The following is a 15,348-nucleotide window of genomic DNA, read 5'->3' as shown; positions in this document are numbered from 1 at the left end:
TAATATAAACCTTTACTTGAAAAGCATGATGTAATCAGAATAAAGAATAGTTAAGATAGACTGTACAATTGTAGCAATTTTTTTTTTCAACGGTGTATTACAGTTCTTGTCTGTAATAAGAATAGTATTCAGTATAACGCAGAAAGATGAGACCCTGGGTTAACACATGTGTGATACATAAATCCATTTTAAATGCCCTCCTATTGGTCATGAAAAGAATACAATATTTAACCTGTCATTGTAGTTTAATAACAGATTGAAGCTGTTCACTAGGATTTGGCTCAAATAACTATAAAAAAGTAGAAATTGGATTTTCAAAATATGCATTGAGTAAATAAAGATAAAAACAAATGATCTGATTACGAAATCCTTAGGTATTGAAAGCATAAAGAAGAAATGATGCAAACAAAATAAAGCTTTAGCAGTTATATTTTTTTATGTATAACGACCTAACCGAAGTTTGATGGACATATTACAGTTAGTATCAAGGACAAATCGGCTTTATGGTCTACACGATTGTTGAGAATAAGATTTGTAATTGTTGATTAAGCAATAAAGACCTCTTACAAGTATCTTGGGCTCAAATCCTTTCAAAGCAGTGGCCGTCACACATCGACAGCCAATCAATTTTTACGGTTTAAGCATTTGTATTATAATATTGAATCAAAAGGGGGAAACAATTTTTTCCACAAAAAAAAAGCTTTTTTCAGCTTCATTGAAACATGTTCAAGTCATTGCGTGCTGCCGGTTCTCTTGCTCATCGTGCCTCTTTGGTAAAATATAGTGAAAAGTGAAAACAGCAGTCCAATAACATATCGAAAAGGCCACTCGTAAACCTCTCCAACACCAACAAAAGCGTTTTCTTAATATCCACGAATATTTATCCGTTAAGCTTTTGAGAGAGTATGGTATCAACGCTCCCAAGGGTGAAGTTGCCAAGTCTCCCGAGGAGGCCTTTGACATTGCAAAGAAACTTGGTAATGCAATATAAGAAATATTGTATAAATTATCTTACATCCCCATTTGCTTTAATCAGGCACTGACGATCTCGTCATCAAGGCTCAAGTTCTTGCTGGTGGTCGTGGTAAGGGTACCTTTGACAACGGTTACAAAGGTGGTGTAAAGACTTTCAATACGTAAGTGGAAAAAATTTTCAAATGTATATATCGCGGCTTATCAACTTTTTACAGACCCGAAGAAGCTAGAGAACTCGCTGAAAAGATGCTTGGTCACAAATTGGTTACCAAGCAGACCGGTGCTGACGGAAAGCCCTGTAATGCTGTTTACATTTGTGAACGTAAATATGCTCGTAACGAATATTATTTCGCCATCCTCTTAGATCGTAAGTCTGCTGGTCCCGTCATTGTTGCCTCTTCTCAAGGTGGTGTTGACATTGAGACTGTTGCTGCTCAAAACCCTGAAGCTATTATCACCATGTCTGTTGATAACAAGGTTGGCCTCACTAAGGAAAGTGCTTTGGAGCTTGCTCAAAAGATGGGATTTACACCCAAGGGTCAAGAAGAAGCTGCTGAAACTTTCATTAATCTATACAAGCTCTTCAATGAAAAGGATGCTACTCAAGTTGAAATCAATCCCTTGTCAGAATCTAGTGACAATCAAGGTAAGTAATACAGAAAGAAAATAAGGACCAATTTTTAACCACACTATACAGTTCTTTGTATGGATGCCAAGTTGAACTTTGATGACAATGCTGATTTCAGACAAAAGGATGTCTTTGATCTTCGTGACTTCACTCAAGAGGATGCTCGTGAAATCGCCGCTGCCAAGCATCACTTGAATTATATTGGTTTGGATGGTAGCATTGGTTGTTTAGGTAAGAAAGAGAAAAAGGAAAAAGGAGAGACAGATCACTTATGGAAGTGGTAATGAATAGTCAACGGTGCTGGCCTTGCCATGGCCACTATGGATATCATTCAACTTCACGGTGGTAAGCCTGCCAACTTCTTGGATGTTGGTGGTGCAGCTACCCCTGATGCTGTTAAAGCTGCTTTCGAGATCATTACTTCCGACCCTCATGTTACATCTGCATTCGTCAACATTTTTGGTGGTATCATGCGCTGTGATGTTATTGCTGAAGGTATTATTGCTGCCGCTAAAGACTTGGACCTCAAGATTCCCTTGATTGTCCGTTTGCGTGGTACAAAGGTTGATGAAGCCAAGAAGTTGATTGCTGAATCTGGTCTTCGTATATTTGCTGTTGAAGACTTGGACACTGCTGCTCAAAAGGCTGTTAAATTTTCACAAATTGTATCAATGGCCAAGGAAGCTAATATTGAGGTCACTTTTGCTTAGATTCATTATTTATAAAGTTTTTTTTTCTTTTTCTTTTTTCTTTTTTTTTACTTTACTTTTCTATTGTTTCTACAAATTGAATTGAAGAGAACAAAACAGCTAAAATCTGGTTCATGACATGTGTTATTAATTGAATAACGCTTTGTATTAATACCTAACATAGTAATGTTTAGAAAAAAAGACGTAAGAATATTCAATTACTTTGTACTACATTAACTTCTAGTATGATTTGGAATAAGGAAAGCAATAATATGAAAAAATAACAGCAATTTCATTTTTTAGTCTTTATAAACCAAGTGCTACATTGTCTGTTCTTGTACTGGAAGCATGGATGGATGTTGAAGTATAGATTATGATATTTGGGTCGGCTTGCTGTAAATTACTGTATATTTGCAAATCAGCATTAGCAATAATAGAGTCCAATATAACACAATAAACTACAATAGATGATTGTATATTTTGATTCCAAAAATCGTTTCAACTATATTAACTTATAATATATTGCTTTTGTGTGTTCTTTTTCTTTTTTACAGAGATTTCAATTCTTTTAAGAATGCGTTTGAACATGCTATTATTTCAAAGAAAAAAAGAGAAATAAAAAACCAATAAAAAAAAAAAGCTTTCTAAAGATATATGCATTCTGTAACATTCTTTTCGCCCAAAATGTGCTTTCTTAAATCAATCATGTCCTTGGTTTAAAAGATTATTTTTGGAAATTATTGGCTTGGTATATAATGCTTCACAGTGATATACTTTAAATCCTATATGGGTTGATTTCTAGTCATGAAATACACTTGTTTTAGCAATTGAAATTGTCTATTCTGGGTCAAATTCGAATATATGATACTCTAACTTCCATACAAAAACCAGTAATTTGGCAACAAAGATAATGAACGGCAAATTCGGTTATAAAGATGGTAAAAATACAGCTACATTCCTCTTCAAATCACTATTTAATTAGCTCAAGTATTCAACGTCGTTTGCTCCATTTAGGGCATCATCCTCAGTTTATGTGACTAAGGAGAATATTGACAAAAATTAGCAATTGGCTATCTTATCATTGGTAGGCCATAGGAACATCGAGGCCCTTTTTATGGAAACTGGAAGTATAGGGCTACATATATAATCAAACTTATAGTCATTTACTTACATTTAAGCCTTGTAGCTCTATTGCGCTTTTTTGTGAACCATGCATGATTGTATCACATCATAGTACTTTATGAATGAATAAAGAAAATTGTTTTTTCAATTCGCCTGAGATTTAATTTGAGTCTGTTGAAAAATCTTTTTAGTGTTTAGTAAAAGATGCAAAAAGTCTATTTCATAGGTTTATGGTAATCTAGAGATTATTGGATTTACTTGGTGCACTATCTTCTGAAGAAAAAAATCTATTAAAGCTACCAAAAAAGAAAATGTCTATTTTAATATAGTATAAAGAACTATGCTTTAAATAATGGTGCAATTGAAAATTAATATATGACGTATTTTGGTTTCCTAATATTCTATTGTATTATAGTAGAAATTGCTGCTTTGACCATAGAAAATGGGATTATCAAGCAAAAATAGTGTATATTATAATACAAATACACAAGTTCTTTTATGTTAAGAGCCGTGTGCTTTTTCTAAATATAGTACTTTAAAACTAGACAGTTGTGGTTGCAAAACTATTTACAAGTGCAAATTAGTGCTTCCCTACAGGGAGTTAAAACATGAGATTATGAGAAAAGATCTTTTACAGGCTATGAATCCTAAAGGCTAACTAGTATAGAATTTGACTGATCTAAGTATTTTTGATAAATTCAAAAGTCGTAATTGATCATGATTACAACAAAAGAATTGGAAAAAGTGTAGAGATTTTACATTCAGTACTGAAGCTCCACAAGAAACTGAATGGATATATTTTGTAAAAGAAAAAAATAATGAATGAGAAAAATGAAAACAAGGTAAACGATTATTTGTTCTTTCAAGTAGACGTTTATTCCATGCAAGTACACCTTTTAATTAACAACAAAAGCTTTTCAAACGTGATGATACTTTGAAAAGTTAAGTAAATTCAGCCGATGCGGTGCCAAATTTCACTTTTTCCCATGTATTACTATAATTTGATAAAAGTTGTGCTCTTCACTCTTTTATTTCAATCGATTTGGTACTTTTTGTAATTCTGTGTGCATGTTTGTAATAGGGAACATTGTATGATACTCATTATACAAACACATTTTGCTCAGATGTATATTAAGAATTATTTTTACTAAATATTTTCAAATAATAATTATAAAAAAAAAAAAAAAAACTAAACCGTCATACATACATGTGCAATTACAGTTGCAAATGCAACGAAGGGGAGAAACGGTAAAGTGTAGCTATGTAAAGGTTGAACGTAAAAGCCATTTGCCGATTTAATCAACCGTGTTATTTTAAAAAGATTCATACCCTCTAAATCCCATAAAGCGCGCACAATACACTAGTATTGAGAATTGTTTAAAACACTAGGAGTAATGGAAACCATAAGCTCAGTTTCTGTAAATCAGTTGAAAGCATTATTCCCGTTTCTGACGAATACTCACTTTATGTTTTCTCTAAAATTCTTGGTGCGAAACCCATATGCTTTATTTGTATTTCCTTGGTAATTGACCATAATACACAGAGGCACGCATGTCTGTTCAAGTTCTAGTCAAACAATTGAGAATCAATTCCGATCTTATCTCTAATCTAAGAACAATTCCTGTCAGATTTTGATAGAATTGAAGCATGAATGCATTCAATACTAATTTTTTCTTTCTTTTTTTTTAGATATTTCATTTTTGTCTTTCATGGAAATGTAAATCAAGCATATAAATCCAGAATTCTGCAGCAAAACTTTAAAATTCTACTGTTCAAATGTACCCTCAAAGTTTTTTTTTTGCTGATTTACACATAACCCTATAATTACTCACATTTGTATGATATTTTCTTATTACATTTCCCGTGTACAACAAGTACCTCATATACAATGGATCATCTGGAGTACTTGCATGTAATACATATGCTGAACATTCAAGATGCTATGATACGCCCTTTTTTTTTTTTTTTCATGTATAAGCATACCTTGGTCCTATTGAAATAATTACAACAAGTAAAATAAAGAAATTTGCAAAACATCGATGACTCAGGTGGATTTCCATCTATTTTGTATAAATAGACAAATGCTTTTTCTTTTCTTTTTTTTTCTTTATTATTATTCAATCTATTTATTAACTAAATAACCAATATGCGCTCTACTTTCTTGGCTCTTGCTCTTGCTTTTGTTGCTTCTGGTATAAGCATAAACATTGTTTTTATAAAAAATCTGATTTAAACAATGATTCTGTTCTCATCTATAGCTAATGCTGCTTCATTCAACAAGCGTACAGTTTCTTCTAGCGTTCAAAATTGTATCAAGGGCTTGACTGCTGCCCAAAGTCAAATATCGGCTGTCGCTTCTGCTGTAAGTTGTTGCAAGCCTCTTTTTTATATAAAATCAGCAGGAGTTATTGAAAGCTATATATAGGTTAATGGATTTACCTCCTCTTCTGGCTATTCCGGTGCACTTGCCATTCATACTAAGGAACAGGCTCTTGAATCCCTTGTTAAGACCGCCAATACTAACTGCTGTGCAATGACTAACGTCGTCAATGAAGAAGAAGCCAATGCAGTTATTAATGTAGTCAAAACCCTTATCCCTGATATTCAAGATGCATTGAACACCATTGTCTCTAAGAAAGATCAATTTGAAGATGTTGCTCTTGCTACCACTATTGTCAAGACTGATATCAAGAATTTGGAAACCAAAGTTAATGCTTTGGACAAGTGTATTCTTGCCGTCACTCCCTCTGACTTCACTTCTGTTGCTAATGTATATATTGGCCAAGTAAACAATGCCTTTGCTGGTGCCAAGAGTGCATATGGTATTTAAAGAAAGCCATGAATTATTTAATTCCTTTTGATTGTGTTTTTGGCATGATGCTAGATCGTAACTCTATCTTTTCGATAAATAAAAGGAAATATTTATTACTTGAAAGTTTCTAAATTTCTATGTCTTGCTGAGATGTGTTGAATCAAATCTTTTTAAAAGATATTATGGGTTATATTTAAGAAGCAAGAAAGGCAGCAAATGCCCATACAGGGATTTTGCGAGTGTAAAGCTCATATAGCGTTATTCCTTTTTGTTTAACAAAAATTTCTATAACAATCATTGTATGTACTGTGTATTTTGGACAGTAAGCTTGTCTGATATTTGTTATTTCTCAATGATTTTCAGACTGTTCAAACAATTATAAAAACCATGAAGTTAGTAATACAGTTTGTAGGAAATTTGTTTTTCCATTTTTGGGAATGCGTGCCATTCGTAATAAGGTTGATGTAACTACCAAACATTAGACATTTGTAAACAAATGAATTAAAAGCCTATCCATCTATTTGCTTGCAGATTTAATGTTTATTGATGATGGATCAACATCCGGACCGGACAAAGTTTTCCCCATGGAGAAAGAGGAAACGACGAGACGGTCTGTACCATTTTTCGGATTGACTAAACCATTTGTGGAAATTTAAGCTTGGAAATAATACTAAGAATGCCTGATTGTAAACAAGTTGTGGTTGTAAGCAATAGTTACATAACATAAAGCATATGAAAATCTTTATTTATTTGTTTGATGATATTATACAACAGGTTTATTTGAATAGATTATACTTAGTAAATATAAAGTAAGAAAATGATAACAAATCACTATCAAATTATATCAATTAGGAGACCAGTTATTAAAATGATCAACCAAATGAAGAGTGATACAGATAAAGTAGTACAAACATAAGTAAAGTCAATGAGATGAATGATAAAGAATATCACATCTACTCCATAAAAACATCTCAAGGGGTTTTGTTTGGCTCAGCCACTTCTCAAGAGGTAAATCATACACTGTATAAACCAATCATTCTGTTGCTCCACTTCACACACCCCACAAATCTCAATTTTTTGCTTGGTTTACCTTTTTTGCACTTTTTTCTTGCCTACTTTCCTTACATAATATTACTTTCCAGAATTCTATTTTGTTCTTTTAAAATAACTTTTTTTTGTATTTTTATTTTCTTTTTATTTCTTTATTACTATTTTTTCTCTTTATTGTAAAAGAAACCGTGCTACTTTTTTCTTTTTTATTTTTAAACAAAGAAAAAAGAAAAAGAAACTTTCTCTTTATCTTCAGGGAAAGTTATGAAACGCTCTGCAACCGAAGACTTTTCAAAAAATAAGAAACTTTGTCTATTACCTACACCATCATTATCGCATAATCATCAAATGAATAAAGAACTAGAAGAGATCGAGGGATTGATATTAAATCTCGATCAAAGAAATCACGATTATTGTCTTTCTTATGAACACCAAGAAAACAGTGTTACAATCAAAAGGATAAAAAATATAGCCGCACGGCAATTAAAATTAGAATCTGAAATATCAAGATACCAAACAATCACCAAACAATTGGAAGAGCATCTTTTAAATGTTAATAATAACAAAAACCAACAACTTGAAAATAACAACAGAAGCATAAAAGATACGAGTAAAATTGTAAATACAAATGATATCATCCCTTGTCAAGTGCATTCCTTTAATGAAAATTCACCAATGATAACAAACGGTAAAAAAGTTAAAAAGACACCCAGAAAATACATTTTTCATTTATTAACAGCACCCAAAAAAGAAATAAACTCGCCATGTTTAAGTATATGTCATGACTGTGTTAGTCAAGCGGTTGATGTTGCTTTAGCTATAAATGATGGTCAATTAGATCAACGTATTACGTGTAATCATCATTTGAATGCAAACAGTAGCATCATTAAGGACACGCATATCAATTCATTAAAATATGCAATCAATTCAATGGCAGATCAATTACAGCTTGTTACAAAAAATGTATCCAGAGTGGCTCATGAAACAGCCATTGAAGGCAAGTTGGGTGTTCAGGCTGAATGTGACAAATCTACAAAAGGTGTTTGGCGCGATTTCATTTTGAATTTCAATCGTATGACACAAAACCATCTAGAACAAGTACGGGATATTTCTGATGTTTCTTCAGCTATTGCAAGAGGTGACCTCAGTAAGACAATGACTGTACCTGCTCGAGGTGAAACTCTCTTGCTCAAAAATACGTTCAACACAATGGGTACACTCACTCTTTTTTATTTGTAAAAAAAAAAATCAACTAAACAAGATTATTTTTTTAGTGAATCATCTAAACCTGTTTGCATCTGAAGTAACCCGTGTTGCTCATGAAGTAGGCACCGAAGGAAAACTTGGAGCTCAAGCTAAAGTAGCTGGAGTAAATGGCATTTGGAAAGAGTTAACAGATAACGTGAACACAATGGCAAATAATTTAACAAATCAAGTACGCGACATTGCGCATGTTTCAAAGGCTGTAGCCCGAGGTGATTTGACAAAGAAAGTCAAGGTGGAAGTAGAAGGCGAAATGCTTGATTTGAAGAATACAATAAATACGATGGTTGATCAGGTAAGAACATTTTTAGGCAAATCGGCTTTTTATTTATTATAATAGCTTTCAATATTTGCTACAGAAGTAACAAGAGTATCATTGGAGGTTGGTACAGAAGGAAAGTTAGGCGGTCAGGCAGTTGTGAAAGATGTGGGCGGAACATGGAAAGATTTGACGGATAACGTGAATATGATGGCATTGAAAATTACCAGCCAAGTACGTGATATTGCTGCGGTTGCAAAAGCCGTTGCAGAAGGAGACTTGTCGAAAAAAGTAACAGCCAACGCTCAAGGAGAAATTTTAGAGCTAAAAAACACAATGAACCAAATGGTAATAAAAGAAAAAAAAAGAAAAAAGTGACCAAAATGACAATTTGTAAAATTAGGTTGATCAATTGACAAATTTCTCTGCAGAGGTGAGAAGGGTTTCGCTGGAAGTAGGCGTTGAAGGAAAATTGGGAGGCCAAGCTGTTGTCAAAGATGTTGGCGGAGCTTGGAAAAATTTAACAGATAATGTAAATACAATGGCTGCAAACCTTACAACTCAAGTCAGATCGATTGCAGAAGTAACTAAAGCTGTGGCGCTTGGTGATCTTTCTAAAAAGATTGATGTGGAAACACGCGGTGAAATACTTGATTTAAAAAATACAGTAAATAACATGGTGAGTCAGCTCCGCGTTTTTGCCGCTGAGGTTACGCGTGTGGCTAAAGAGGTTGGCACGGAAGGTAAGCTTGGTGGACAGGCAAGCGTACCTAGCGTGGATGGTACATGGAAAGACTTGACAGATAATGTGAACACTATGGCATCGAACCTTACAACGCAAGTGCGCTCTATCAAAGTTGTCACACAAGCTGTTGCTTTGGGTGATCTATCCAAAAAAATTGAGGTGGAATCTGGGGGCGAAATCCTTGAGCTTAAAAACATTGTAAATAGTATGGTAGATCAGCTTCGAGTTTTTGCTTCAGAAGTCACTCGTGTTGCTCGTGAAGTAGGTACGGACGGTAAACTTGGTGGCGAGGCTTTTGTGCCGAACGTGAGTGGTACGTGGAAAGGATTGACGGATAATGTGAACACTATGGCCGCCAATTTGACTACTCAAGTAAGATCGATTGCTGAAGTCACTAAAGCAGTGGCAAAAGGCGATCTGTCTAAAAAGATTCATGTGGAGACTCAAGGAGAGATACTTGATCTAAAAAACACAGTGAATAGCATGGTGGATCAATTGAATGTATTTGCTTCTGAAGTAACGCGTGTAGCAAAGGAAGTAGGCACCGAAGGCAAACTTGGCGGTCAAGCTTTAGTCCCCAATGTAGGCGGGACCTGGAAAGGACTTACCATTAATGTCAACCAGATGGCTGCTAATTTGACGGATCAAGTTCGCTCTATTGCCGAGGTAACAAAATCCGTAGCTCTTGGCGATTTGTCCAAAAAAATCGAAGTTGAATCTGATGGTGAAATACTTGAATTAAAAAATGTAGTCAATAACATGGTTGACCAATTGCGTGTATTTGCATCCGAAGTCACTCGCGTATCAAAGGAGGTTGGTACAGAAGGAAAATTGGGAGGACAAGCCAATGTGCCTAACGTGGCTGGCACATGGAAGGATCTTACGGACAATGTTAACATGATGGCCGCAAATTTAACAAGCCAGGTGCGTTCAATCGCTGAAGTTACTAAGGCCGTAGCTTTAGGCGATCTGTCTAAAAAGATAGAGGTTGAATCAGATGGTGAAATTCTTGAATTAAAGAACGTTGTGAACAGTATGGTAGATCAATTGAATGTATTCGCATCTGAAGTAACGCGTGTTGCTAAAGAAGTTGGTACTGAAGGCAAGCTAGGTGGTCAAGCGCTTGTTCCTAATGTGGATGGCACATGGAAGGGTCTTACTGACAATGTAAATCAAATGGCAGCAAACTTAACAAATCAAGTTCGCTCTATTGCCGAAGTAACAAAATCCGTAGCTCTTGGCGATCTATCCAAAAAAATCGAAGTTGAATCTGATGGAGAAATTCTTGAGCTTAAAAATGTTGTGAATGCGATGGTGGATCAGCTTCGCGTCTTTGCATCTGAAGTAACTCGCGTAGCCAAAGAAGTAGGAACAGAAGGAAAGCTAGGTGGCCAAGCTGTTGTCAAAGATGTGGCCGGTACATGGAACGAACTGACGAAAAACGTCAATATTATGGCTGCCAATCTAACTACACAAGTGCGCTCGATTGCTGAAGTAACAAAGGCAGTGGCCAGAGGTGATCTCTCAAAGAAGATTGATGTAGAAACTCGTGGAGAAATACTTGATCTAAAAAATACAGTAAATAACATGGTGGATCAGCTCCGGGTATTTGCATCTGAAGTCACTCGTGTAGCTCGTGAAGTAGGCACTGAAGGAAAATTGGGTGGACAAGCTACAATTGTTGGTGTTGATGGCACATGGAAAGATTTGACAGAGAATGTGAATCTGATGGCAAGTAATTTAACAGATCAGCTAAGATCCATCGCAGCGGTTTGTAAGGCAGTAGCCCAGGGAGATCTATCCAAGAAAATTGAGGTTGAAGTACATGGTGAGATTGCAGAGCTAAAGACAACGATTAACACTATGGTGGATCAGCTTAGTTCGTTTGCATCAGAAGTAACACGTGTCTGTATGGAAGTAGGTACGGAAGGAAAGCTTGGTGTACAAGCACAAGTAGATGACATCCAAGGACTTTGGCGTGATATTACAAGTAATGTAAATACGATGGCTTCCAATTTAACTACGCAAGTTCGTGCATTTGCTCAAATTTCTGCTGCTGCTACCGAAAATGATTTCTCAAGACTGATTACAGTAGAAGCCTCTGGCGAAATGGACTCGCTTAAAACTAAAATCAATCAAATGGTCAACTCCTTAAGAGATGCTATTCAAAAGAACAGATTGGCCAGAGAGGCTGCTGAGCTCGCCAATCGATCAAAGAGTGAATTTCTTGCTAATATGAGTCATGAAATTAGAACACCCATGAACGGTATTATCGGTATGACTTCTTTAACTTTGGAAACCGAACTCAACCGTCAACAAAGAGAAAATTTAACAATTGTATCCAGCCTTGCCAATAGCTTACTTAGTATCATTGACGACATTCTTGATATTTCTAAAATTGAAGCTGGTCGTATGACTGTAGAAACAATACCATTTTCACTTCGGTCTGCCATTTTCAGCGTACTCAAAACACTTACTGTTAAGGCAAACCAGAAAAAATTGAATTTAGTTTATAGTGTCGATTGCGCTATCCCTGATCAACTTATTGGTGATCCACTTCGATTAAGACAAGTTATTACAAATTTAATTGGCAATGCCGTTAAATTTACCACTAAAGGTGAAGTGGCTCTAGATGCATGTATTATCAATATCGAAAGGGATGATGTTGTGTTGAAACTTTGCGTGAAAGATACTGGTATTGGTATTCAAGAAGATAAATTAAATGTGATTTTTGACACCTTTTGTCAAGCTGATGGTAGTACTACGTAAGTCATGTTACAATCGTAAATATATTTGTAATTTCTAATATTAAATCTATATCAGTCGAGAATATGGTGGCACTGGTCTTGGTTTATCTATTTCAAAGAGTCTTGTTCGATTAATGGGTGGTGATTTATGGGTTGAATCAACTTACGGAGAAGGATCGCAGTTTTACTTTACACTAAAATTCAAAAGTTATCCAGTAGAACAGAAGGAAGTTTTTGAAAAAATGAAACGGTTCAAGAAAAGGAGTATTTTATATCTCGATAGTATGGATGATCCTATGGATATTGTCTCCAAGATAGAACAACTCGAACTTGTTCCTTATCGAATAACAGACATTTCAGAGCTAATGGTTATGATGAGCAATGACAAACAATTACCTATTTTTGATACTGTCATTGTTGATAACATGGACTATGCTGAAAAAATACGAGAGGCTGTTCATTTAAGATATACCCCTATTATCGTGATAGCACCAGGTATTCTTCGCGTAGATATGAAACTGTGTATTGATCTAGGTATTACTGGATACATCAACTCATTAATGACCCTATCTGATTTTGCCTATACCTTGCTGCCTGCACTTGAAAGTCATGCTGCTTTGCCCAACGATTCGGCTATACCATTGCCACTTGAAATTCTATTGGCTGAAGATAATATTGTTAATCAAAAACTCGCTCTTCGTATTCTAGAAAAATTTGGACATAATGTAGAAATTGTATCCAATGGTAGATTAGCTGTAGAGGCTTTTGAAAGCAGAAGCTTTGATTTGATTTTGATGGATGTTCAGATGCCTGTTATGGGAGGATTTGAAGCAACACAAAAAATACGTGAAATAGAACATTTGTCAGGCGGAAATTCCCATGTTCCTATTATTGCCTTGACTGCACATGCAATGATTGGTGATCGTGAAAAATGCTTGCAATCTGGCATGGTAAAAAGCAAAAACATTCATAGTTTATTGGTAACTTATTCCTTTTTAAATAATAGGACGAATATGTAACTAAGCCGTTAAGGTTTCCAGAGTTGATTGGTGCCATAAAAAAATTTGCACCTCAGTCAGTCAAAACGATAATCACAAAGAGCAAAGGCACTAAAAAGGCATTTGAGTCTTTACAGTAGTTTTTGGTCCAGTATCAAATTTTTTTTGATTTTGTAATATACAGTCATTGTAAATGAACTAATGAATGCTATTTTGAATAATTTTTTATACATTATATTAGGCTGTTCAATCAAGAGAAACATAAAAAAAAGCAAAAGAACAAAGCTTTATAAATCAAACCAAAAAAATAAGCTTGAACTTTATGTGAATAAAAGAAGCATATCTAGAATATCAAGGTCTACGTTTCATTTAGTCTCTAAATTAAGTTGAAATTTTTTTTTTTTTTTTTTTTTAGCTGTGTTTTGATTATAGACAAGAGATTTGTTGTTTCGATCCTTCTAATAAACCAAATCCCGCTTTATGGGAGTTATGTAAATGAAACTTTTACAGCTTAGCCCAGAGCGCAATGCTGACTTCTAATCTTTTTCTTAATAATATCTTTGTTGCGATCCAGTAATGAAACATATCAAACACACTTTTTTTTATTTGTCCTTAACGATAGAGATATTAGCTAATCGATAACATGAATGGTTTATAACATTCAAATGGCATATACTGGACGTGAGCATTTTTTTTTTTCTTCACTCGCTCAGATCCTGTATCCTATTTCACAGAGTATAGCGGACCTCATTACTGATTATCAAATTGTACCATTGTAAATACCATGATATTCTGTAAAGTCATAAGGGTGCTATGTACACGGGGTATTCCAAGATTATTCTGTCTAACAATAAGAACTCAGATCCTCCTCGGACTTGTCGCTATAGTATATGCTAACATACTTATACAAAAAAAAATAGTATATGCTAACAGATCTCCCATATCTTTGTCTCGCAGCTTCCAAAGCGAACTGAAAGATGCTAAAGCCCAAAAACCTCAAAGAGGTCGTAATTGAATTTTCTCTTCTTCATGAGTGCTGTTGTGCAATGGAAGACTTGGTAGTCGAAGACCTTCCACGTAATATTGGTGTTTCTAATTTCAATGTTCAACTTCTTCTCGATTTACTTACATACTGCAAATATAAACTCGCTGCACTTGAAAGTAAATAATATTTTTCTTTTCTATTGTTAATAATAACACATTTTTTTTGTAGTTGAGTATCACTCTTATCCTCAACAAAAGCGCTTGGTTGAGTGGGTCACTTCTCAAGACATTCATATCATTGCTTATGCTTCGTTGGTCCTAGCGTATATAGCGGTACTGTGTCTCGTCCCACAGCTTACTTAAAGCCTTTCTTCGAGTACCCTGTAATCCAAAAGATTGCAAAGAAGCATAACCATGGTGAAGATGAAATTCTCTTAAAACGGGCTGTTCAACATGGTATTATTGGCATTCCAAAGACCGTCAATGTATCTCGTATGAAGACCAACTTAAACCTATTTTCCTTCAACTTGGACCAAGACGATATGAATGAGATTGCTTCCTTAGACTGTAATGCTAGGTTCAATGACCTTGTGGAAGAAGCCTTTGGTTATGAATTACCTATTTGATTAAATTTGTATTTTTTTTTTTTTTTTGAAAGCCTCCAATTTCATGCAGCTAATTATAATTGAATTACAATTTTGTGAGAAAAAATAAACAAAACATGAGCTGTTTCTTCATTGTATTAGCTATTATGTGGTAAAGATGATGTGCAAAAGAATATACCGAGCTTTATTATAAAATGTAAAGCTATTATAAACACTATATCGTACGAGACTTATGCATTAGCATAATAGTACATCCTTTCACTATTATATATGTTTTTAATGAATTTATGTAATAAAGCATATTGCCTTGAAGGAAAGCTATTTATGGTTTACTTTCACTATTTTGATATTAATTTTTATGCCTGTCTTGTGTTCATAGTCTCATTTATTAGTATGAGGCGTAGCCTTTTGCCGGAAAAGATAATGCGGAGCTCATGAAGACATTACAGTCACGAATCCACATACTCAGGA

The 15,348-nt window shown here is 34.7% G+C and overlaps 4 protein-coding genes across 4 annotated transcripts; all 4 read left to right on the top strand.

The window, feature by feature from the left end:
- Nucleotides 1-722: 722 nt before the first annotated feature.
- Nucleotides 723-2,313, top strand: RO3G_14333 (uncharacterized protein; the record flags this gene model as incomplete). The annotated part of the gene is made up of 6 exons (XM_067668917.1): nucleotides 723-773; nucleotides 824-977; nucleotides 1,037-1,136; nucleotides 1,191-1,621; nucleotides 1,673-1,834; nucleotides 1,895-2,313. 6 exons carry the CDS (start codon nucleotides 723-725, stop codon nucleotides 2,311-2,313), a joined length of 1,317 nt encoding a protein of 438 aa, XP_067525018.1.
- Nucleotides 2,314-5,560: 3,247 nt separating this feature from the next.
- RO3G_14332 (uncharacterized protein) lies at nucleotides 5,561-6,244 on the top strand (the record flags this gene model as incomplete). Its single annotated transcript, XM_067668916.1, has 3 exons — nucleotides 5,561-5,606; nucleotides 5,673-5,776; nucleotides 5,840-6,244. 3 exons carry the CDS (start codon nucleotides 5,561-5,563, stop codon nucleotides 6,242-6,244), a joined length of 555 nt encoding a protein of 184 aa, XP_067525017.1.
- A 1,296-nt stretch (nucleotides 6,245-7,540) lies between these two features.
- RO3G_14331 (uncharacterized protein) lies at nucleotides 7,541-13,428 on the top strand (the record flags this gene model as incomplete). Its single annotated transcript, XM_067668915.1, has 8 exons — nucleotides 7,541-7,964; nucleotides 8,016-8,489; nucleotides 8,551-8,834; nucleotides 8,880-9,146; nucleotides 9,202-9,541; nucleotides 9,602-12,308; nucleotides 12,367-13,240; nucleotides 13,297-13,428. 8 exons carry the CDS (start codon nucleotides 7,541-7,543, stop codon nucleotides 13,426-13,428), a joined length of 5,502 nt encoding a protein of 1,833 aa, XP_067525016.1.
- Nucleotides 13,429-14,334: 906 nt separating this feature from the next.
- RO3G_14330 (uncharacterized protein) lies at nucleotides 14,335-14,898 on the top strand (the record flags this gene model as incomplete). The annotated part of the gene is made up of 3 exons (XM_067668914.1): nucleotides 14,335-14,449; nucleotides 14,502-14,541; nucleotides 14,604-14,898. The coding sequence occupies 3 exons, from the start codon at nucleotides 14,335-14,337 to the stop codon at nucleotides 14,896-14,898; spliced, it is 450 nt and encodes a 149-aa protein (XP_067525015.1).
- Nucleotides 14,899-15,348: the final 450 nt, after the last annotated feature.

This window comes from Rhizopus delemar, genomic scaffold (genome assembly GCF_000149305.1).
Source record: "Rhizopus delemar RA 99-880 supercont3.13 genomic scaffold, whole genome shotgun sequence".
In the NCBI taxonomy this organism is placed as follows: Eukaryota; Fungi; Mucoromycota; class Mucoromycetes; order Mucorales; family Rhizopodaceae; genus Rhizopus; species Rhizopus delemar.
This window is presented reverse-complemented; position numbering and strand designations above follow the sequence as displayed.